At 33.6% G+C, this 23,529-nt stretch overlaps 1 protein-coding gene across 1 annotated transcript in view; it reads left to right on the top strand.

Annotated features, from left to right (window-relative positions):
* Window positions 1-21,194, top strand: part of LOC132713312 (solute carrier family 49 member 4-like) — a 29,502-nt gene extending 8,308 nt beyond the window's left edge. The window contains exons 2-14 of the mRNA XM_060695845.1: window positions 10,419-10,544; window positions 11,798-11,948; window positions 13,532-13,622; window positions 14,044-14,207; window positions 15,270-15,377; window positions 16,111-16,164; window positions 16,599-16,649; window positions 16,699-16,729; window positions 17,355-17,463; window positions 18,619-18,686; window positions 19,416-19,534; window positions 20,105-20,287; window positions 20,882-21,194. Coding sequence (XP_060551828.1) covers window positions 10,419-10,544; window positions 11,798-11,948; window positions 13,532-13,622; window positions 14,044-14,207; window positions 15,270-15,377; window positions 16,111-16,164; window positions 16,599-16,649; window positions 16,699-16,729; window positions 17,355-17,463; window positions 18,619-18,686; window positions 19,416-19,534; window positions 20,105-20,287; window positions 20,882-21,060 — 1,434 coding nt within the window. The 3' untranslated portion in view covers window positions 21,061-21,194. The remainder of the gene's footprint in view (window positions 1-10,418; window positions 10,545-11,797; window positions 11,949-13,531; window positions 13,623-14,043; window positions 14,208-15,269; window positions 15,378-16,110; window positions 16,165-16,598; window positions 16,650-16,698; window positions 16,730-17,354; window positions 17,464-18,618; window positions 18,687-19,415; window positions 19,535-20,104; window positions 20,288-20,881) is intronic.
* The last annotated feature ends 2,335 nt before the right edge of the window (window positions 21,195-23,529 follow it).

Raw genomic sequence — 23,529 nt, 5'->3', positions numbered from 1 at the left:
TACTAAAGTCAGTATTTTACTGCATTGTCTGCCTGCCCTGTTATACCAACTATGAACAGATGAAGTCTAGGTTTGTTGCTTTGCCTTAACAAATTAATATAATAAGCTTTGATTATGACTCGAAGTAGATCTACTTAATGAATTTATCAGTGAGTAAATTTCTTTATATTTATAATATATAAGGTTATTCATTGCCGGGTTTGTTGTTGGTCATCAATTATTCTCCTAATGATAATGTACAAGAATGCAGTATTAATCAGACATAATTTTTCCTGGACACATAATTGAAATTCTATATTAGTCATGTTAGTTATCACTTATTTCCAATTCATTTACAGTTCACACAAACTTCTAATTAGAGTAGATAATAGTACATGTTGATTTTCTGCTAGTCTACTATACATTTGTACACACATCATCATAGCAGTATTATTTAGCAACATGTTAAGTAACAGTCCAGATTGGAGCGATTTAGCCTTATTTCTTTTTAATTTTACATTTTTTTTTTGTTGACTCCAACTTAATACAGTAAGTGTGATTTAGTTTATAATTTCCATACATTCATGTTTCACTGTTTTGTTTTGTTTTTTTTTCAGTCATTGAATTTAAGATTCAAAATTACTGTTCTGAATTCTAATTTTGAATTTATTCTACTATACACTTAATCAAATTTTCTTTAAATTTACACTGACCTGAACTAATTTTCACTGGCCTAGGACCAGTGTTAAATTCTATGACTGGTTTTACAATAGTTTAAACACGATTACAACACAAGGTTAGTTTACAGTCCGTGTTAGTTGCATTTATACATATTCTAGTATACATGGCTTAATATATAGTTTTATGTCTGCGCGACTTAGTTAACATTTAGTACACATTTTCAACACAATATAGTTGACGATCCATGTGAGTGTGATTTTGTTTATAATTATACGCATCGTATGATAAATGACTTGGTTTATAATCCATGTCTGCTTGATAAAGTTTACAGTTCACACATAGTTTTATAATACATGTACATGTAAGTGTGATTTTGTTTACAATTCGCACACATCCCATGATACATGGCTCCGGTTATAGACCATGTCTTAGTGATTTAGTTTACCGATGATACACATGGTTTAGTTTACACGCATATTTTCTACACAGGGTTTAGTTTACACTCCTGGTGAGTGTGATTGAGTTTAGAGTTCTCGCATATCCAATTATACATTGCTTAAGTTTATAGACAATGTCTGCGTGATTTAGTTTACAGTTCACGCCTAATTTCTACACATGGTTAGTTTACAGTCCATGTGAGTGTGATTTAGTTTTACAGTTCACACTTATCATATTATACATGGCTTAGTTTAAAGTCCATGTCTGCGTGATTTAGTTTACAGTTCACGCCTATTTACACATGGTTTAGTTTACAGTCCATGTGAGTGTGCTTTAGTTTACAGTTCACACATATCCTATTGTACATGGTTTAGTTTAAAGCCCATGTCTGCATGATTTAATTTACAGTTCACACTTATTTATTCACACATGGTTTAGTTTACAGTCAGTGCGAGTGTGATTTAGTTTATAGTTCACTCATAATTATCCTATCAGAATTAATTTAATAATCAATTACATTTCATACATTTAGTCTACCTTAATGACAAAATAATTCATATTTTTCAGATGAAACGGCCACAAATTCTCCTTACACCTGTTATTCAGGTCCACAACAAGGAAAAGCCAAATACCAAGAATGTCCAGTAAATCCTGCAAAAACCAAGACTAGTCGAGGGAGCAATCATTATCGTTGAATAATAGTGCAAGCGGACCTGGGAACTAAGACAATGCTTTCATCAGTACATTAGCAGCCTTTCATTACATGTTTCATAGTTTTCAAGGTTGAGTCAGATAATGAATAAACTGATGTTGGCATACATGTTTTACACAGCTTCAAGGAAATTCATATTTATTGCCCAAGACAGTTGAAATAACATAAGAAGTAATGGTATTTCAGATTGCTGAGCTAATAATTACACCTTTTATAAACCAGAAATAGATTCTGTACTTGTCTTGTCATCTTGGTTTAGTTACACGCCTTGCTATTCTTTCAACATACCATTATTGTACTATGCATTGCTTAGTTTACACGCTTTGCCATTGGTTTGTCTGTACTTGTCAGCTTGGCTTAGTTTACACGCCTTGCTATTATTTCAGCATATCATTGCTGTATTAGGCATTGCTTAGTTGACACGCTTTGCCATTTGTTTGTCTGTACTGGTCAGCTTGGCTTAGTTTACACGCCTTGCTATTATTTCAGCATACCATTGCTGTATTAGGCATTGCTTAGTTTACACGCTTTGCCATTTGTTTGTCTGTACTTGTCAGCTTGGCTTAGTTTACACGCCTTGCTATTATTTCAGCATATCATTGCTGTATTAGGCATTGCTTAGTTGACACGCTTTGCCATTTGTTTGTCTGTACTGGTCAGCTTGGCTTAGTTTACACGCCTTGCTATTATTTCAGCATACCATTGCTGTATCAGGCATTGCTTAGTTGACACGCTTTGCCATTTGTTTGTCTGTACTGGTCGGCTTGGCTTAGTTTACACGCCTTGCTATTATTTCAGCATACCCTTGCTGTATTAGGCATTGCTTAGTTGACACGCTTTGCCATTTGTTTGTCTGTACTGGTCAGCTTGGCTGAGTTTACACGCCTTGATATTATTTCAGCATACCATTGCTGTATTAGGCATTGCTTAGTTGACGCGATTTGCCTTCATTCATAAATTTTAATAGTGTGCATTGCTTAGTTTAAATGCTTTGCATTTTGTTTTCAAGTCTCAAATTATGTACTGTTTTGTCAGCTTGGCTTAGTTTATTTTATCCATTCTGCACGGCTGATGCTTTAATTTGATATGAAATTGGATTTTAATTGTACATAGATACATTGTTACATCATGCCAGAAGTTCTTTTTCAAATTAATCATGTATGGGAACCCTACTAGCCCGCGCAAGAAAAATGTCCAATATCTAGTCAGGAACGACAGCCTTTATAAAAGGCCGCGGGAGATTTCCACATCATGTCTTAAATACATAAGTTTTTAATTAATCTAGGTTACAGTTTTACACTTTAATTTTTCGTAATTTAAGATCTGTCGGTATAAGGCAGCAGATCTTTATATATAGAAAAAGCAGTGAATTTCAGCAAACTGAGTGCCATTACAATCTTTTAAATTACTGACAGTTAAAGGCTGCAGTACGTTATACATACTGTAGGTTACAGTTTTCCACTTTTATTTTGGTAATTTATGATCTGTCGGTATAAGGCAGCAGTTCTTTAGATATTATAAAAAAGACAGTGAATTACTGCAAACTGAGTGTCATTACAATCTTTCAAATAACTGACAGTTCAAGGCTGCAGTTTTCTCCTTGCTGACGGTGCAAGGCTGAAGTTTATTTCTTTCGTGCCATAATAATGTGTATGACGGTATTCCTATTCATGTATATCTTGTGGCAGATATGCACAATTTGGCTTCATAAAGGTTTTATAAATCTGACAGTACAAGGCTGCAGGTTTCTTAATTAATCATACATATAATTTCAGATTGTGTTCATGCTACTGCATGATATTAATATCACTAGTTGAATGGATTTATGTAAATGTTATAAGTACATTTGTACTGAAGGTTTTTATGTATTATTGTAGAAATGTTTACATTCACATCTTGTTCAAAGGTCTTGTTACTTTATAATTTTTTTGGAAGAGTCTAGTCTTGTATAGAAACTTTTTTCTATTTATCCTTACTTAATACATTAATTTATATTTTTCATGCAACAATCATATAATGAACAAATTAACATTAGACACGTCAGACTCACATGTATTTAGGTCAAATGCATAAATAAGGTTTAATTAGATATTTTTACAATTTTGATTTCAATTCTACATTAGGTCTTAACTGATAATTGGAAAAATGTATAGCGAACAAATTGACATTTACATCTATTTTGGTTTAATGCATTTAAAGGTTTAACGTATAAATGATTCGACAGAATTGGCATATCCGCTAGGACTTACGCAAATTGAAGATACTAACTGAAATTCAATGTCACATACCTTACATAGGAGATGTGTATGTTTAAATGTCTAAGGTGCCACGCACTGTTGACATACTCCAGTCTATGCATTTAAAATTTTAATTTTCAATCTACTAGCCCAAATTCAGTTTTGAATTCATACTACTATATATTTTAACTAAATTTTTGTATATTTTTCACTTCATGAACTAGTTTCACAGGCTAGGGGCCTGTGCTAAGTTTGATGACTGCAACTTGGAAGCCATGGCCATGCAATTTTGGCTGTTCACCATTGAAGGATATCTGGTTGCTGATACAATAATAATCCATTCCTAATTTCTAATTTAAAAAGAATTTTTTCTAGTTTCATTGTCATTGATGACTAGTATATCTTGAAACAATTTTCCTTTACACATAGTTTGAAACTATAAATTTGATTCATACCTCTATTTGTTACAATCAGTTTAGACGTTGAAACAGTCCGGATAATGCATACTGTCAGATGTCTCAATAATACATATATAATGTAATTGTTTATAAGTATTTTTCACAGCTAATTATTTGGTCTATTAACTCAGTTGCTTGTTTACAATAGCATATCCTGTAATGTGCCTGACAGTTTAAGGCTGCAGTCCACATATATTTAAAGAAACAAGTCAGGATCCATTTAAATGTTAGACATTAATTCTACACATATTATAATATTGTCATTAGATATATGATTTTGTCGTAACATTTTTGTCCTAACATGACTTGATTAAATTAATGGTAACTTCGGCAAATTTAGCCCCTCTGTTTCAATCCTTATTACAGGTCAAGCTCATCCCTAGTCAAGTCTCCCTGGGTGGCGGAAGGTTCCCTTTGTGGCGGTTTTTTACCTCCATGTTTGGTTATTTCGATACAAAATATGTACATGCCATGTTTGTTATTATGTAACATTTGTCATGTTTGTTATTATGTAACATTTGTCATTTATGGCATTTAATAAATGCCCTATTTCATTCAACCTAAGTGTTTGTGTTTTATCTCATACCAAAACAAGTTCGTCTTGCCAGTTATATTTGCTTGACCTGGACAATACATAAAATAGATTTTATGCCCACATAAAATAATTTATGTCATTGTTCTGTCCCTATACTCATTACTGTACAGAATATTACGGGTCAGGTTTTTAGCCGTTACGGGTCAGGTTTTAGCCAAGTACGGCTTAGCCAATCGATATCAAGACTTAAATCATGTGATGTTAATTAACCAATGATTACATTAGATCTATCACAAAGAAATAATTTTGGCGAGGAATGATTCTCGCCTTTCTGTTGACTAAAATCCACCTCCTCCAACTCCATCCTCCTCTTTCAATTTTTGATGTTGATATAAATACCATTTCATTTATCCTTAATGAATCAGTTGTTTCACTTATTGTTTATCTCAATTATTTGTGCAACTATTCATGAGATACACTATATATATATATATATATATATAATATTATGTATATTGTTCATGCAAAGATTTATAAAACTAGTCGATGTTATATTATTTCTTTCAAATATTTTTCTATTTGTTGTCATAAATACTTATGATCTAGTCATATGTTATACACTTTTTAATGTATAGAATGTTTAAACTATTTTCCAAGGATGGAGCCCTACATCAAGTGGTACTAGACACAAGATAAAAGGGCACAGGTTTCCAAACTATGGTTTTTCCTGGGCGAGTCGACCACGATTTGGAAAATATTTATTTTTTCTGGTCAATTGTTTTTGATCAGCAATCCATTTTATTATATTTATGTAGATGGTTTTTGGTTCAACTTTGTCATCTTACATAACTTTTGTTAAGATTGTAATCTATTTGAATTACATTACAATGTTATCATAATCTGGCGGTTTTTACCTCCCAGTTTGGTTATTTCGATACAAATATGTACATGCCATGTTTGTTATTATGTAACATTTGTCATGTTTGTTATTATGTAACATTTGTCATTTATGGCATTTAATAAATGCCCTATTTCATTCAACCTAAGTGTTGTGTTTTATCTCATACCAAACAAGTTCGTCTTGCCAGTTATACGAGGGATGTCCGGAAAGTTCATATACTTCTTCATTTTTTATTCTATAACAATACATACGTTGTACAAATTTTGTCAGCAAAATTATACATATCTAGCGAACACGTTTATCAAACATTACTGAACTGTGACTTACGTTTGTATTTTAACCGTATTTACATACAACATATATACATCATCACGGAGCACTTTGACAACGTCAACGGTGTCAAATTAACTTCACGTTTTCCAACTATTCAGTTTCTTCCGATTCCAACAGCCATGGTACCTGTCTGGCGTATACTTAATACATGTTATATTTCTTTGCCATTACTTTATGAATTTCATATCCTAAAACAAAGATGTCACTGGTTCCCATACAGTGTGTGAGATGTCTGTCTTTTTCAAAGATTGTTGTAACACAATCGGCGATATTTCGGCTATGCTACTTTTTGTCGTCTGAAGCGTTTCTTATACGATATACTGTCATCACCGTTTTTTTTAATCTTGTTTGACATTGAAAGACAAGTTACTTTTTATAATTTATTGTTGATTTTGTTTTAAAGTAAAGATTAAAATATCAGTCGGTGACATATTAGCGTTGCTATGAAGTTAAATAACATTACGTTGCTCCGTCCTTGAATTTGACGTCACTTTTGCACCACAAAATTTACACACCTTCATTGCCTATCACTGTTGTTAACAAGCTGTTTATTTGCGTATGACGTCATTATTTTCACTAAATATCATGCAATAGTATCCTTTGATGTCACAAAATTAAAACGAGAGTTTGCGTTAAAATTACAACTTTTAGCAACTTATTATTTGTGTAGCTATCGTCATGAAATCAAAGTGCTCCGTAATTCGTTGATCATGTTGCCATGGTGATTGGTGGTTTGCGTATATTACTTTTATCATGTTTTTTAATTTAGAAATTTGTAGCAGATAAATACTTTAGCAAACTTTTCAATCATCATATTGATATGACTGCTTATAATAATTTTGTAGCCTTGTCTACGAACTTTCCGGACAGCCCTCGTATTTGCTTGACCTGGACAATACATAAAAAGTCCAACTTACTTTACTTCCTTCGCTACTCGTATTCTCGCTGCCGCTACTTGTGGCGTCAATTTGTCAACGGAATGGTTTCCCGCGTCCATTTTTTAATGATAAGATTTAATTATTAGATATTAAAAATCTAATTTTAAATATTAAGAATTAAATTTTAAATAATAAGTTTTATATATTAATTTAAAATGTCCCTCCAGGGCTTCCATAGTTTCCTCGTATTTTCAATTTCTTATCATTCATTGATAAAAGAAAATGAAATCAAATCATCTGACAAAAAGAGAATAAAACAAAAACAGTTTCTCTTTATTTTTATAATTATCTTCAATAAAACGTGTAGATGAATCAAGTTTTTGTTTTCTAATAATCATGATATATTTATTTTTACGTTGATTTCAACACATTCATGGTCACATCTCGCTTGCCGGCGTTCGTGGATGACAGTTACCAGTTAAATATTTTTTTCCACCGCAAGTGACCGACTGCTTATCCCATATGATTTTCGAATCAGCGGTGAGAGACAAATGACTGTTAGACTCAATGTCCCAGCTTAACTGGTCACAAACAAATTTCGCCTCGCTCGAGACTCGAACCAGCGACTCCTGAATGCTCTCCCTCTTGAAATAAGCGAGAAAATGTTCCACTTGTAAGTAGATTTATGTCAAAATTTTCAAAGCAGATTTATGTCAAAATTTTCTAAACATGTTTATGTCAAAAGCTTTTTAAATAAGACTGTTAGAAAACGTAGCTAAGTATTAAATATTTTTCAGATTACTTTTGTATAGCCTCACGTTTCAGAGCCACTGAAAGAAAGAAAGTAGACCCAATATACATGTATTATTAAGACATCTTAAGTGGAACGCATGACTGAATACGAAGGCTAGAACATGATCAAAATTTTAAAAAATCCAGAAATGTCCGGAAAATGAAATAAAAAAAATACGCAGATTAATGAAAATTTTAGAAAAATTATTAACACCCACGCAATGACGTTCGTGGTTCAATGTTTTTTAATCAATTGGAAAAGGAACGAAATATGTTACACAATCTACACACAAATTAAGAATAAATAATAGATTCATGTGTCAGCTGTTGCACCTAGCACTAGATTTTCATGGATAACGTTGTGTGGTAAAATATTTTTCATTTTCTCGAGAAAAAATCGAAATATTTCGCAATTTTCCGTGTCGTTAAACAAATAGTTTTAACTAAAGATCTTTCGGTGTTCGATTTACAATGGGCTGATAAAGTACATTAAAATTATATAGATATTGGAAATGCGGGAAATGAAAATGTGTTCGTTTTACGAGATGCCGTGATTTTTTAGCTTTTTTAAGTAAATTTCATAATTTTATTCATGTTTTTTTATAAAGTCTAATTGAAAAGAAATGTTTTGTTTGAATATCAATGTAATTTACAGATATGCAACATAATGTTCATGTTTCTGATATCAGCTGAGCTTTACACCGTAAATTTCACTTTTGATAGATAAATCTAAATTTAGAAATTCAACCTCGTTCAAAAATGATTAAGTGATAACAATTTTTGTTTATCAACATAATTAGTATAGACACTATTCGGGTCATGTGATTATTGATTTATTAGTAAATGATAACAGAACAGAGCAGTTTTCTAACTGATAATGATATTAAATGATAACAACAATTATTATCATAAAGATAAATAGTTATCACACACAAGGGTTCAGAATGGAGGTTTATATATCATTGATCAATTTATAATTATCTAATTCAGTCAAGTTGTAAACTTTCCCTACTACGACTGTACTAAATTGCAGTGGTGGACAAAAGAGAATACATTAAAGATGGATTAAGGAAATAGGTGCGTAAAAATGACTGCATTAAGGAAACGTTATCATATATAATGTATCTTTCTCTGTTTTCTTGACGCTTTGAAATTGCTCTATCAGTAATAATTGTAAAAACTGAAATACCGAGGTGATAAAACGTAAATTGATGTGATGATACGTAAAGCGTTGTGATGATATGTAAATTGTTGACATGATACGAAAAACGTTGTGATGACGCGAAATTGTGATGATACGTAAAACGATGTGATTATTCGTAAATTGTTGTGATGATACGCAAATTGTTGTGATGATACGTAAAACGTTGTGGTGATACGTAAAACGTTGTGATGATACGTGAAACGTTGTGGTGATACGTAAAACGTTGTGGTGATACGTAAAACGTTGTAGTGATACGATGCATGTGATGATATATAAAACGATCTGATAATATGCATATTGTTGTTATGATACGTAAATTGTTGTGTAGAAAAGTAAATAGGTATTATGATACTTAAGGTAGAACGCGACACTTTGCGAACTTTCGAGTAGCGTCTTGAAAATTGGCATGCAAAAAATTGACCATATTTCTGATTGGATTTCGTTGATTTTATTTCAATAGTTTCAGCCAATTTTTGTACACATGACGTCAAAGTTGACCATCAAAGCCCGTTTTTGAACATGACGTCGTTGCGTATCCTTGGCAACTGTCACGGGTATTTCAACGCCATTGGCGGACAAAATATCTTAAATCCTACAGCATTCGACGGAAAATACAGATATACTGCTGAACGGAGACATCATCAGCCAAGTACCCATCTGTCACTGGATGTTTTGCCCCTTATTTTGGAACATCCTCTAGATGGTGGTAATCAGGTACTACCTCGTCTACGATGGCTGCCAGGTTGGTGCATTGCGTCTTAGCCAGAGCCAACTCTCTCTGCAGCTTTGCCAAGAACATGTGCTGTGGTTTTCCGGGCTCCTCCTACAATTTTTATCAAAAGATGAATGGCACAGAGCAAAAGTACACGTTATTCTGGCTGGACGTTTCCAGTTTCGACGGTCAAAGTGCAATTTGAATTACGATTTCTGTAATACACGAACTTCTTTAATTGTTTACGATACGCTCGATTCTTGAACTGTTGTTCAGATATTTTTGAAACTGTTCCTTTATATAATAAACCATTGCACGCAGTTTGCCAACACAATAAACACATGGCTACGGACCATTAATTTGAGTGACGCATCATGATTGGTTTGACGATAGTATGTATAATGTTTGACTTATGTTGCTGACAAAAGGTAAGTACAATTGACGGATGTTTTTTTCTTGCTGTGGGTCGCACTAGTTTAATATGGCCTCCTATATTTTTCTACAACTGTACGATATATGCTTATTGTAATATGGCCGTCGTTCTTTTATATATTTCAGGAGTTGGACAGTATGAGTTCGGATGAAGACGTCGAGGAACGTCTACCTATCGTTGCCACGGAGACAGCGGTATATGGTAGAAGATGGTACGTTCTGGCTGTGTTCTGTCTTGGTAGTGTCAGTCAAGTATGTTCTTGTATGTTTACATCTAGATTGTGTGACCGTGTCTTGTTTCCATTCATAAATATGTTATCTCTGTATTTAAAGGCCGATTAGACCGGGAAATGCTCTTTTTTTCGCTCAAAACGTTTTAATTTTTTGGTTTCCTGTTATAGCTTTCAAAAATACTGAGTGACCAATAGTTCAACCATCTTTTGCTTCTTGTGCGTTTTTGTAATGTTTTGTTTTCATTTATAGTGACTTAGAATTTTGCATGGTAGTCAAAATACCACTTTGTTTACATTTTTCTACTTTTATAACAAATTGTTTCATATTTAGTGGTATCTTCTTCAGGTGATAAGCATCCAAATGCTTTAAATCCGTAATTTATATATTACAAAACACATGTTTGCATTTTCTTAAGAAATAAAAAAAATCGTTTTTGAAGGTAAATGTACTTTCCGTTTTATTCACATATAGAGGATATATATTATGATAATGATATAAGTGCACGTACCAATACATGTATGTATGAATGTAATTCGTATCTACTTGGTGTCATATCTAACTGTAAGCCTGCCTGGGGCTACAGATTTTATCAATGCCACCAATGCAGGCCAAGACCAACCGGTAAATCCACCTGATGATGGTCCCGCACTGTTCGCGTTCAATTCCATCAGAATATATTTCTAATTTTCCCTAAAGTGATGAATGATCGTACCAGATTGAAAGATGGGCACGCTCATTTAAGATAATAAGGTGGTAATAACACTGCATGCATATAACAAAATAGTTAAAGGGGTAAAATAGAGAAAATAAGAATCCCTAAAGAATGCCCAACACGGCAAAATTGAAAATGTTGCAGGCTCGGTTTGATTGAGACTGTTCATGGACGGTACACGAAAGTGCAAGTTAACGTCCACGCCCCTTAGCACCAGCTTAAGCAGAATTTAACATTTAACATGAACTGGTACAATTTTGAATTTTGAAACATACGCAGATGTATTCATATTGCGGTTATCATGGAACCTTCAATGTGACGGTAAGTCCTATTACAAGGAGAATTGTTTCAAGTTTTAAGGCGATTTTGGTTCTTACGACCGTTGTTCCATATGTACTGTTTAATCCGAGAAACTAAATCCGCTCCTACACGAGACACTGACTTTTCAATTTACCAAAAATACATGTAGTCTTCATTAATTTTGATTTTGATACTGATGCATGTACATTTATTTTCCTTTTATCTATGAATATTTTCACATTGTTTCCTATCCTTGCAGGCTTTTGTCTGGAACACGTTCGGACCTATTGCCGAGTCTGCCGAGATAGTGTTTAACTGGAGTGATGTTGATATAGGGATGTTTGGTAACTATGGAAATATAGCTTACATGTTAGCCGTACTGCCAATGTGCTATTTCATGGATGTAAAAGGTTTGTATTTACTGTTATGTGTCATGTTGTTCTGAATTGCTTATTGTGCCCCCACTTTAGTGGCGGGCATTTAGATTTACCCTTGTCCGTCCGTCCTTCCGTCCGTCCGTCCGTTCTCTTTTGTGTCGCACATAACTCAGAAAGTATTTGACCTAGAGTCGTGAAACTTTACAGGAATATTGATCAGCATGTGTAGTTGTGTACCTGGATATTTTCGTCTGGATATATTTAGTATTTTTAGAGTTATTGCCCTTGACTTAGTAAAATTTTGCAATTTTTAACTTGTGTCGCATGTAACTCAAAAAGTATTTGACCTAGAGTCTTGAAACTTTACAGGAATATTGATCAGCATGTGTAGTTGTGCACCTGGGTATTTTTGTTTGGATTTATTTAGTATTTTTTAGAGTTATTGCCCTTGACATAGAAAATTTTTGCAATTTTCAACTTGTGTCGCATGTAACCTAAAAAGGATTTGACATAGAGTCATTAAACCTTACGGGAAGGTTGCTCAGCATATTTAGTTTTGCACACTAGTTTTCGCTTGTGGATTTATCCAGTATTTGTAGAGTTATTTCCCTTGACTTAGTAAAAACCGTTTCATTATGTTGTTATTTGTTCCTTGAGTGCTTGAGTTAGAATCAACCAACTTTACAGGAATAATGATCAACATCACTAAATTACAGGAATAATGATTCACATCACTGTGAAGCTATGCACATTGGACTTTGCATGTGGATTTTTTTCAGTTTTGTTAGAGTTATTGCCCTTGACTTACAGTACGATAAATTTGCAATTTTCAACTTGTTCATGCATAGCTCAAAAAGTATTTCACTTGAAGGCCTGAAAGTTTACAAGAATGTTGGTCAGCATGTGTACTTATGCACCTTGGGGATTGCTTGTGGATTTATTCAGTATTTGTAAAGTTCTTGCCCTTTACTTAGTAAAAGATTTTTAGTTTTCAAAAAATATTTGACCTAGAGTCATAAGATTGACAGAACAGTGGCGCGGTGGGGGCACCCGTGTCCTATGGACACATTTCTAGTTTTTTTTATTTATTTTTTTTTTCGTTTTAATGAACTTTTTGTGAATTAAAGATAAATAGTATAAAAAGAAATATTGTCAATGGACAGTCAGCGCAGATGTAATTAAAACATGAAGTTAAGTATTATCAAATAACCAAGAAATGCATTTAATTGTTTCAATAGTTGTGCAAGATAAATTGCCTGTGACTGATTTTGAAATAAATGTCTTTAAAATGAGTTTTTTGTTGTTGTAAATTGTAATTTTACAACTAATTTATTGTAATATATTTAATTTATTTAACTTGTAATCTGGTGGAATCAAGATTGATAAGCATTTCCTATCAACACAGAGCCAGGCCAGCTTGCAGTTTGGTCAGGTATATGCTGTTGATAGCTCAATTTTGTATTTTAATAGCTCTTAAAGTTTGGGTAAACTGTTCTAAATTGAAAGCAGGACACAATTTATTAAATTATAATTTAAATTCAGCTGGTTATCGGTTAAAATGGAATTGTAAATTATAGCCATATATTATCACATTATTGTCTTATTATTTATTCCAGGTCTGCGTTTGTCCTTGTTAATGTGTAGTTTCCTGATTATGGTCGGCACAGTGGCTAGGTGTATAAGCTTGGAACCCGTACCCGCTACCTGGTATATAAGACATGTGTACTTTATTATTTTCCTCTAATGTTGTAAATATAGCTTCATTTTACAATACCATATAATAATTGTATAGAAGGCAGTTTATACATTGTAACATGATAGTTTCTATATACACATATGTCAATATTATTAAGATATTAGTTTTTCTTAATACTTTCTCACTGAAACTTTGTCGGAAAAAAGTTGAAATAGAGAAAATGAAAACCTTACAGACAGCCACACACGGTAAAATTTAAAATGTCGCTGGCTCGGTTTGATTTAACCAGGTTATAGATTGCTAAAATTATTTGTAAAGTCAATTGTAATTCATGTTCTTAAAACGTTTATATATTACATATGCATAGCTATTCCATCCATCAATCTGATTTCCAAGAGGAAAATGACCGTAAATGTATTTACTTTCATACAGGTTGGCAAATATGTGTTCTGTTTTAAACGGCGTTGGTGGAACGGTGCCCTTTGCTGGATCGGCAGCTATTTCTTCTATATGGTTTCCGTCGGATCAACGTGCTACGGCGACGGCAATAGTTTCATTCTCTAACTATGTTGGCTTTGCCTTGTCATTTATTTTAGGTATGTATGTAAATAAATGAAAATAACAAAAATAGGATCACGTGTTAGCCTGTTTCAGGTACGAATGAGCATAGAACGTAACAAATTCGTGCTTCGCACATTGTTATTTTTCTGTCAATCGCGGGTATGAGGCTTTATATGTAGGTGTGGGAAGAATAATATTTTTTTTGTAGAATCATGATAAAGAAAAGACGAAGTATTGGTATACCCTGCAAAATTAATTGAAGTTTGACTTTGTATATTGTTTTTGCATTAAAAATTGGCCACAGACTGTACTGGTGCACTGGTCTTTGATATCTGAGTATATAATAGAAAGAGCATCGGAACACGAGGCTTTCTGATTTGTACGAGGGGCGTAGCCTTCGAGTATTAATCAGATTGCTGAGTGTTTTGATGTTCTTTCTCTTTTGTATCATAGTCAAACATAAAAACACGTACCCTGTTGTCACAATATGAAACCCCAGAAAAAGGGAACCAATTAACGAGCATCTGAATATAATATTTCAACTGCTTTCCCTTTCTCTGTCGCCACCAGCAAAATGCTCTGGAGTGCGGGTAACTAATACCTGGACTCCAGTTAACGCACTGTGCATGTATATGTTTACGATTTAACTCTGACACATTTTCAACACTATGATACAAAGTATTTAAAGTGGCTAGATCTACAATGGGCACATTTTGCAATATTGATAAAAAAAACAGTAGAAATGAATCATTTGGATATTCTTATAAAACGTTGTTTAAAAATGTTGATATAGTTCTTACTGACTTAGAATAAACATTTATATGATAAATGATTATACATGTATTTTGTTGAAGAACAATTTATTATTTGTAATATAGATACATGTATAATAAAATTATGTAATATCAGATATAAGTGTCCAGCAATTTTCAACAACTTCTGTATATAGTTCTTTTGTGGTTTGTTTTTATGTTTTATATAAAATGCTTTCAACATAATTATTCATTGTATTATTGACCTTCCATTATAGACATATCCACTTTAAATATGATAAATTCTGTATTGAAATTGTGATATCGACAATGTTTGTTTTGCAGGTCCACATGTTGTTTCTAGTCCACACTATAGTAACTATAACTCCACGTCAAATATATCAGATACAGACTGGGAACTGGAAAAAACAAATGTTAACGGAACTCATAAAGGTTTGTATTATACATGTATATTTACTCTATTTTGCAGACGTTTTTTATGTTTATTATATGGACTAAATATAGCTGCAATTTCATTGCTCCAAACAGTAGTCAACCGAACAATTCATAAAATCATACTCACAGGGTGTAGTCAATAATTCTATAATACTCGTTTTCCACAGCTTTTTAGAAGAAGCTTAATATATGGTTTAATCTACAACTCCAATGGTTGGAGTAGAAACAATATTGATATTTATACCATAGATATCGTAACCAGGCACTCGGACTTATCCACAGAACGTCTATAAGATATATTGATATCTGGACAGCTTCCTGGTATCATGTCATTAGTTATCACATTTTGACAGGTTATATGGCCTAATTCAAACGGTTGGCTGTTTTATAAAACCCGGACCGTGAGGCGATGGTTATAATTGCAAAACAATCATTTTATCACGGTAATATTTACCTGTCAAGTTTTTCAACAAATATATAACACTTAATAACATAACATAATATAGATTTGCTTTCTTTGATAAGAATTAAAAAAATCAAAATTTGCAACATTATAATTATTTAGGTAATATAAACTCCATGATTAACCAATGAAAATCGACTTAACAAGCATGTACAGTAGTTTCATAAATTTTGAAATAAGGGCGTTTGACCACTTGGTCAAGTATATTTTTATTAAATCAAAAATAAAGATAAAACTTTATTGTAATACTGTGATTTTATCTTTCAGAAGCAACAAACAGATCGAGGTTAGAGACAGATATACGACACTATTTATATATACGTGAGTATCTCTAAAATAATCTATGAAAAATAGGACAAATTTTAAAAACATCCTAATGTAACAAAATAATTATTCCAATATTTGTAATTACAATATCATCAAATACATGTAGTTTGTTTTATATGATATTCTACTGAAGAACAAAGTAGATAATAAAAGCGGAGTGCTATGTTTGCATATTACTGTGTTTCATTTCACATGTTAAATTATAGATGTTTTCACATTGTATATTACCTACAATGGTCGCTATTCTGGGGGTCTTTCCAGTATGTAAAAATCACGACATAACAATCTCTCGCAATTACAATTGTTGTTGTTTTTTTTGTTGTTTTTTTATCTTTGGGGGGGGGGGGGTTCGGGGGGAGAGGGGCACATATTAGAATTGTAGTATCATAAAATATTATACCAAACTTTTGTCATTATTTTACTTTCAGAGGCGAGTGTTGGGGTGCTATTTTTTCTTCTAGTTTTGATATATTTTCCCTAATAAACCACCAAGACCACCCAGCTCCTCGGCGTCCATCAAACGGACAGATTATCTTAAAGGCCTTTCCCAACTGGTATGGTTAGTATTTCTGATAGATAAATGAGTCATATAATGTCTTAAATATTGATATTTCAGTATTATATCAAGTATTAGTAATAAAAACTTCAATGATGCTATCTGATGGAAAAGTAAACTTTTTTTCCCAACAAATTAATGTTATTTTTCATGGAAATTGCGAATTATAAGACGGAGGGGGTTTAGGGGCTCATAATCCCATGTGATTTGGCTGGTATGTAGAAATTCTCTGAGATCTGGATATATACTTACATTTTTGTAGCAAAATCATGCAAAAAAAAAGTGAATATCAAAAAGTTGTCAAACCCCTCCCTTGGAATATGTCCTCCTCAAGCAAAAATCCCGTATCTGCGCCTGTATGACAACATTGCATTTTTTATTTATTTATTTATTTATTTTGATGTTTTTTGCAACTTGTTTTGCATATTTAGTGGTGTTTATATGCAGCAATAGCTGTTATTATCTGTTTTGGTTTTGCATCCTTTCTTTGAATCAATTATTTCCCAATTTGAACAATAAGTTTTGGTTTGCCTTAACAAAATGATAGTGTGACTTGTAAGTAATTAATCTGCCATTGTGTAAAAATCCAGATATAGTGATGATTATACGAAGCCTTTACGTATTTCAGTAATGGTGCTGTTTGGATGATTGTATTGGCGTGTGCGATACCAACTGGTGTTTTACAAGTATGGCAATCTCTTCTGGTCGTGAACCTGAAACCTCTTAACATATCTCAGGTAATACTTAATACCGAAACATCTAGATAAATCTTAGGTAATATTTAAAACAGAAACATCTAAATATATCTCAGGTAATACTTTAAACAAAAACGTCTAAACACTCAGGTTATACTTAAAACTGAAACCTCTAAACATATAATTGAGCCGAGCCATGACAAAACCAACATAATGGGTTTGCGACCAGCATGGATCCAGACCAGCCTGCGCATCCGCGCAGTCTGATCACGATCCATGCTGTTCGCTATCAGTTTCTGTACTTGTAATAGGGTTTGTAAGCGAAAGCATGGATCCTGATCAGACTGCGCGGATGCGCAGGCTGGTCTGGATCCATGCTGGTCGCAAACCCATTATGTTGGTTTTGTCGTGACACGGCTCATATCATTTAATACTTAATACTGAAACCTCTAGATATATCTCATATATATCTTAAAACTAAAACCTTTAAACATATCTCAGGTAATACTTAAAACTGAAACCTCTTAACATATCTCAGGTAATACTTGATACTGAAACCTCTAGATATATCTCAGGTAATATTTAAAACTAAAACCTCTTAACATATCTCAGGTAATACTTGATACTGAAACATCTAAATATATCTCAGGTAATACTTTAAACTAAAACCTCTTAACATATCTCAGGTAATTATTGATACTGAAACCTCTAAACATATCTCAGGTAGTACTTAAAACTGAAACCTCTAAACATATCACAGGTAATACTAAATACTGAAACCTCCAAATATGTTTCCGGTAATATTTAAAAATGAGACATCTAACAATAGCTCAGGTAGGACTTAAAACTGAAACTACCAAACATATTCTAACTAGCCGCTTTTGGATCTCTGACTTATTAGTTCCGCATTTGTATATTTGTTTCAAATATCAATTCACGTTTTAAGTCATCCCAAAATTACTGTTTTCCGGGTGACACAATTTGAAATCACGTCTATTACAGCCTTTAAGTATGATACATTGTAGTCATCGTTAATGTGTTTTGTCTTACGTATAATGCGCATGTGCGAAATGCTTCATCCGTTTCTATGGAAAAATCGTTTTTAAAAGGTCTATATAATTAATATCAAGATGTTTACGTATTTCATATGGTTATTACTTGATGTGTTTTTAAACGCTAATCTTGTTATGTTTTCAGAACACAGCCGGGTACATGGGATTTTGGCAAACATTAGCTGGATGTCTCGCAGGTCTTGTTATAGCAAGGTATGTTTAAAACACTCTCTTGACAGTAAAGGGTAACATAGTTGTGATACGTTTTGGGGATGGGGGATGTACCTTCATGGCCAAATTAGAAACACTGACTTGGAATCACTTGCGACACACGACTGTGGGTTCGTATCCAACGAGGGACATTGGATTCTATGATGTAAGGAAGGTATCTAGCTAGCTTTATGAAGGTCGGTTGTTCTATTCATTTGACCGCTCGGTGTGTCTGAAATATTGTACGAAGGGGTAACTTTAAGGCATTTCTTCACAAGTAAAGCTGGAAAGTCGTCATATGACTAATACAGTGTAGGTAAGACTTAAATTTTTAACATAAAAAATGAAGTCTTATTTATATTAGGAAAGTGATTTGTATAAATAAGGATTGATGGAGATGAATTTCTTATGTTATATTTTATCTTGAAATAAGTACTTTGACCCGGAAAATTTACGTCTCTTTCATACGATCAAATGTCATTCTAGGAACTTCTTGTATTCAAATAGTACAACTACTTCGAATTCATCTTACCTTTAAAACATACTGGTCAACTTTATTATATAATGTAGACGAAACTGTTAAATTAGCAAAAAGAAGTAGGAGAATACCGAATATGAGTGAACTGGCTGTATGGATAACCATTGTTGATAGTGCATTTATTAGTAATGATAAATAGCCCGGATGAACTTTAACTTAACTATTTTCCATATTTGTTTGTTTTTTTATCTTAGATTTTCAGACATGTTTATGAAGAGAATGAAGTTATTTCTAATCGCATTGTTCATAGGTGCTGTGGCTTCGTCTACTTGGTTCTTTTTACTGTGGAAACAATTCATTCCATTAAATCTGCGTAAGACTTTGTTTGTTTGTTGTTCAACCAGGGATCGGACTAGCAACCCTTTAATTTCTAATCCGATGATCTCTCACTTTTAAGCTTAGTGGGCGGACTTGAGTAAGACAATTGAATTTTGAAACACCGACATATACATATGAAAACTTAACTCGGAACTAATTCTAATAACTGATGAATGAACTTGATGCCCAACCTTATGCACACATTTCTTTTGTACATACAATGTATTTGTAACTTTTTAATTTTACATGTGATGGTTTGAGGCATAGTTTATTTATTTATTTATTTATCATATTACATTTTATTTTATTTTATATTATTTATTATTTATGTCTTTATTTATTTATTATGTGCAATTAATAGTGTGATCTTTAATGCAAAATTAAATCATTCTAACATGAAGATTGTTAAGAGCTGTGCGATTACAGGCTTAAAGACATCAACCTACACAAGTATTGCCAATTTTTCTTATTTCTAAACGTTTTTGGTTTGAGTACATTATGTTCCAGTTATGTTAAAAGATAGCAATTATGATTTTAAAAAACGACTGTTTTATCTGTTTTACAGTTTCGATGTACACTGCCTGTGTTCTAATTGGTATATTTATCAACGGCGGTATTCCTCTGTTCTTCGAGATAGCCTGTGAGGCGAGTTATCCGGTCGCCGAGGGCGTTACTGGCGGACTACTTACACTGCTTAACAACATTGTTGGCATTTGCTTCCTTTGTGTTCTACTCATCCCAAATATCGGTATTAATTAACCATTATCTTAACATTCACGAAAACAAAAAAAATGAATATTTATAACCTTCTCACACAAATATAATTGTTTGCATATTTAGTTCGAGTGAATGCTTATGCGTTTAAATCATTCAGCCAAAACAATTGGGTTTTTTTTGTCTTTCTTTTTTTAATTTGCATGTTCGTGCTACAACTCTGTGTGTGTCTTTCTTAAGCGCTGTATATATGTTATACATGGCACAATTGCCTAACACAAATGAGCCGCGGCAGGACAAAACCAACATAATGGGTTTGCGACCAGCATGGATCCAGACCAGCCTGCGCATCCGCGCAGTCTGATCAGGATCCTTGCTGTTCGCTATCAGTTTCTCTATTTGTTATAGGGGTTGTAAGCGAACAGCATGGATCCTGATCAGAAGGCTGGTCTGGACCCATGCTGGTCGCAAACCCATTATGTTTGTTTTGTCGTGACGCGGCTCAAATATCTATACACATATACTTAAGTGTTGGTTTTGTTGCGGTTGTTTTAGCCCAACTGTGTTCTTATCTAATTATTCATTTTTGTATTCATTTGACATAAAAAAGCTTTTTTTTCCCTGCCAGGTCGTACATGGATGAACGAAGCGTTGCTGGGGTCAGCTGCCGTCGCTCTTCCGTTACTCATTATTTATCCGGAAAGGTACCGGCGAACAGATCTCGATATAACCATAGATGTGAGTCCAGCGAAGGGCGATCTGCAAACGTCTGAAAAGATTGAAGAAAACACTGAGGATTTTAGTTGACGAACATATTAATGCCAGTGATGTGTCAACCACCGAAAGGCGAACATAAATATTTGCTCAGTATTCCTACATGGCTTGTGTTACTTGTTTTTATGACAACATATATTTATTTTCCAATAAAAGGCTTTTCTACATCATGACTATTTGAATGTAGAAATATGTATTGTGGTTAATCTGTTAGAATTTATAAATCTTTCTAAATAACCGAGTTTTCATATCAAAGTTAAAAGTAAATTGTGTTGAATTTGAGGCGTGCTTAGCCGAGTGGTTAGGGTCGTTGACTCCAAACGTCGGTTGTTCTATACTCAGGTGTCCGTTCGCCCGTTCATGCCTGATATAATGCACGGAAGTGCACCTGAGGTTTCCCTCCACCAGTAAAGCTGGGAAACCGCCCTTACTGTGTTGGTGTGACGTAAAACACAGATTGAGACAGATACTACCAAGATCGAATACGCTTGTCATCTGGACATTGTTCACAAACAATAAAGCTAGGATCAAACGTACTTCATTGTCTTCTATACTGTTAGAGCTATTCAATTTAAATAATCTGATTGAGCCCATTTTTTTCAACCTGCAAATATTTTGTCCTAGGAATTGGTAAAAGAAATGCTATTTAAAGACAGCAAAAGGCAACCAATATACACAGACGCTTGGGGTTTGGAGCTCAAAACGCCTTTAAAATCCAAACAAAATGCATATTTGTCAATCCCAGGACATGTACTGATCATATATATCAAAAAATCTTAATATATGCCGTTTTGAAAAAAAATCATATTTCAACATCTATAATATATTATCGTCCTGTCGTATTGTCACCATCGTACTGTCGTATTGTCACCATTGTACAATATAATATTTTCTTAAAAGACCTGGATTAATTTTTATCAACATCAATTTCAAACTAATCTCATCAATAACAGAATTTACGTGTATGTTAGGCAATTTTTGAGACTTTAAAACACGGTGAACGTTTTCTTCCATATTTTTATTTAATATTGTACGCATGCCTAACAGGAAGGTGACAGTACGAAGGTGACAGTACGACAGTACGATAGTGAATGTACGATGGTGACAGTACTGCTTAAGCTGCTGCTAGGTACGGTGTTCCGTTAGGGCCAGCGCGTTTTCTCTGAGAAAGAAAATGGTGACAGTATATACCAAAGTACGATGGTGACAATACGGCATTATGATGGTGACAATACGATTTATTTTGTCAATGCTTGAGCATGTGTAAATTTAAATATGTTTTGATTAGTTTCTAGTTTGAAGCTTGGACTAAAATGTAACTGTAATGTAAATGTATCTTGAAGTGAGTTGCACACATTTAATAACTTTCGTTAGCTGATATGTTATTCATATGCAAGACATGGTTGTCCTTAATGTAAAACTTGTGTTTAGCAATATTTTTAGTATTCTTACTGTGAAGTGTATAACATTACCTGTAGGATTTCTTTAGTCTCAGATTGATTCTAATTAAGGCAGTTATTATAAAGTCCATCGCCCAATTAGATTCCTAGTTTTCAAGGCGATGTGGAATCTTGAGTCGATTTGATTGTGAGATAGATTGCTAAATTGACTGCAAACAAAGAGTCTAGAGCGATTATCTTGTGCTTTTAGTTGAGCTCGAATTCATGACGATAAAGGCTTTCAAGATAAATCTGAAGAAATGCGAACGTAAGATTAAAAAAATCCATCCGGAATTGTTCGGCTGTCGAAATATAATTTATATGAATTACCACAGAGCTATATTTATTTCTTATCCCTCTGTTTTATAAGTCTCTGGCATTAGAACTGAAAAAACATGGAATCTGAAAGACCAAAAAAATATATATAAGCATCTTAATATTTTATTCCATATTATTTATTATATACATGTATATATTTTATTCTTCTTCTTCTTGCCACCTTCAACTTACTGAAGTTTACTGCCAGGTTAATGCGCAAGACGGAAAGAAAGAGTAAAAATAGTGAGGAATATATACAGTGCAGGTTAAAAACGGACAAGAGTGTGGTTTAGATATAGAGTTGGGACAGATGAGTACGGAATGACTCAACTGTACCGGCTGACGTAGCATCCGGAGGTAGGCTGTTCCAGTCTTTGATGGTGCGTGGGAAGAAGGATTGTTGACGGTATTGTGTACGGCAGTAGGGAATCTTGTAGGATAGGTTGTGTGAATTTCTTGTAGATGTGGAGTTGGAGGGTATGAGTTGTGAGTTGTCTAGAGCGACCTTGTTGTTGATGACTTTGTAGAGCATGATCAGTCTGGCCTCCTTGCGACGTTCTTGTAGTGATTTCCATTCAAGGTATGCAAGCATGTCTGTGACGCTGGACCTGTTGTGGTACTTGTTCTTAACATATCGTGCAGCACGTCGTTGGACCATGTCTAGACGGTGTATGTCTCCCTTCTCGTGGAGGTCCCAGACAGTGCTTGCATACTCCACTGTGGGGCGGACTAGTGCTTTGTAGGC

Source organism: Ruditapes philippinarum, unplaced genomic scaffold (genome assembly GCF_026571515.1).
Source record: "Ruditapes philippinarum isolate M1 unplaced genomic scaffold, ASM2657151v2 ctg4771_1_1_1_1, whole genome shotgun sequence".
Taxonomy (NCBI): domain Eukaryota; kingdom Metazoa; phylum Mollusca; class Bivalvia; order Venerida; family Veneridae; genus Ruditapes; species Ruditapes philippinarum.
This window is presented reverse-complemented; position numbering and strand designations above follow the sequence as displayed.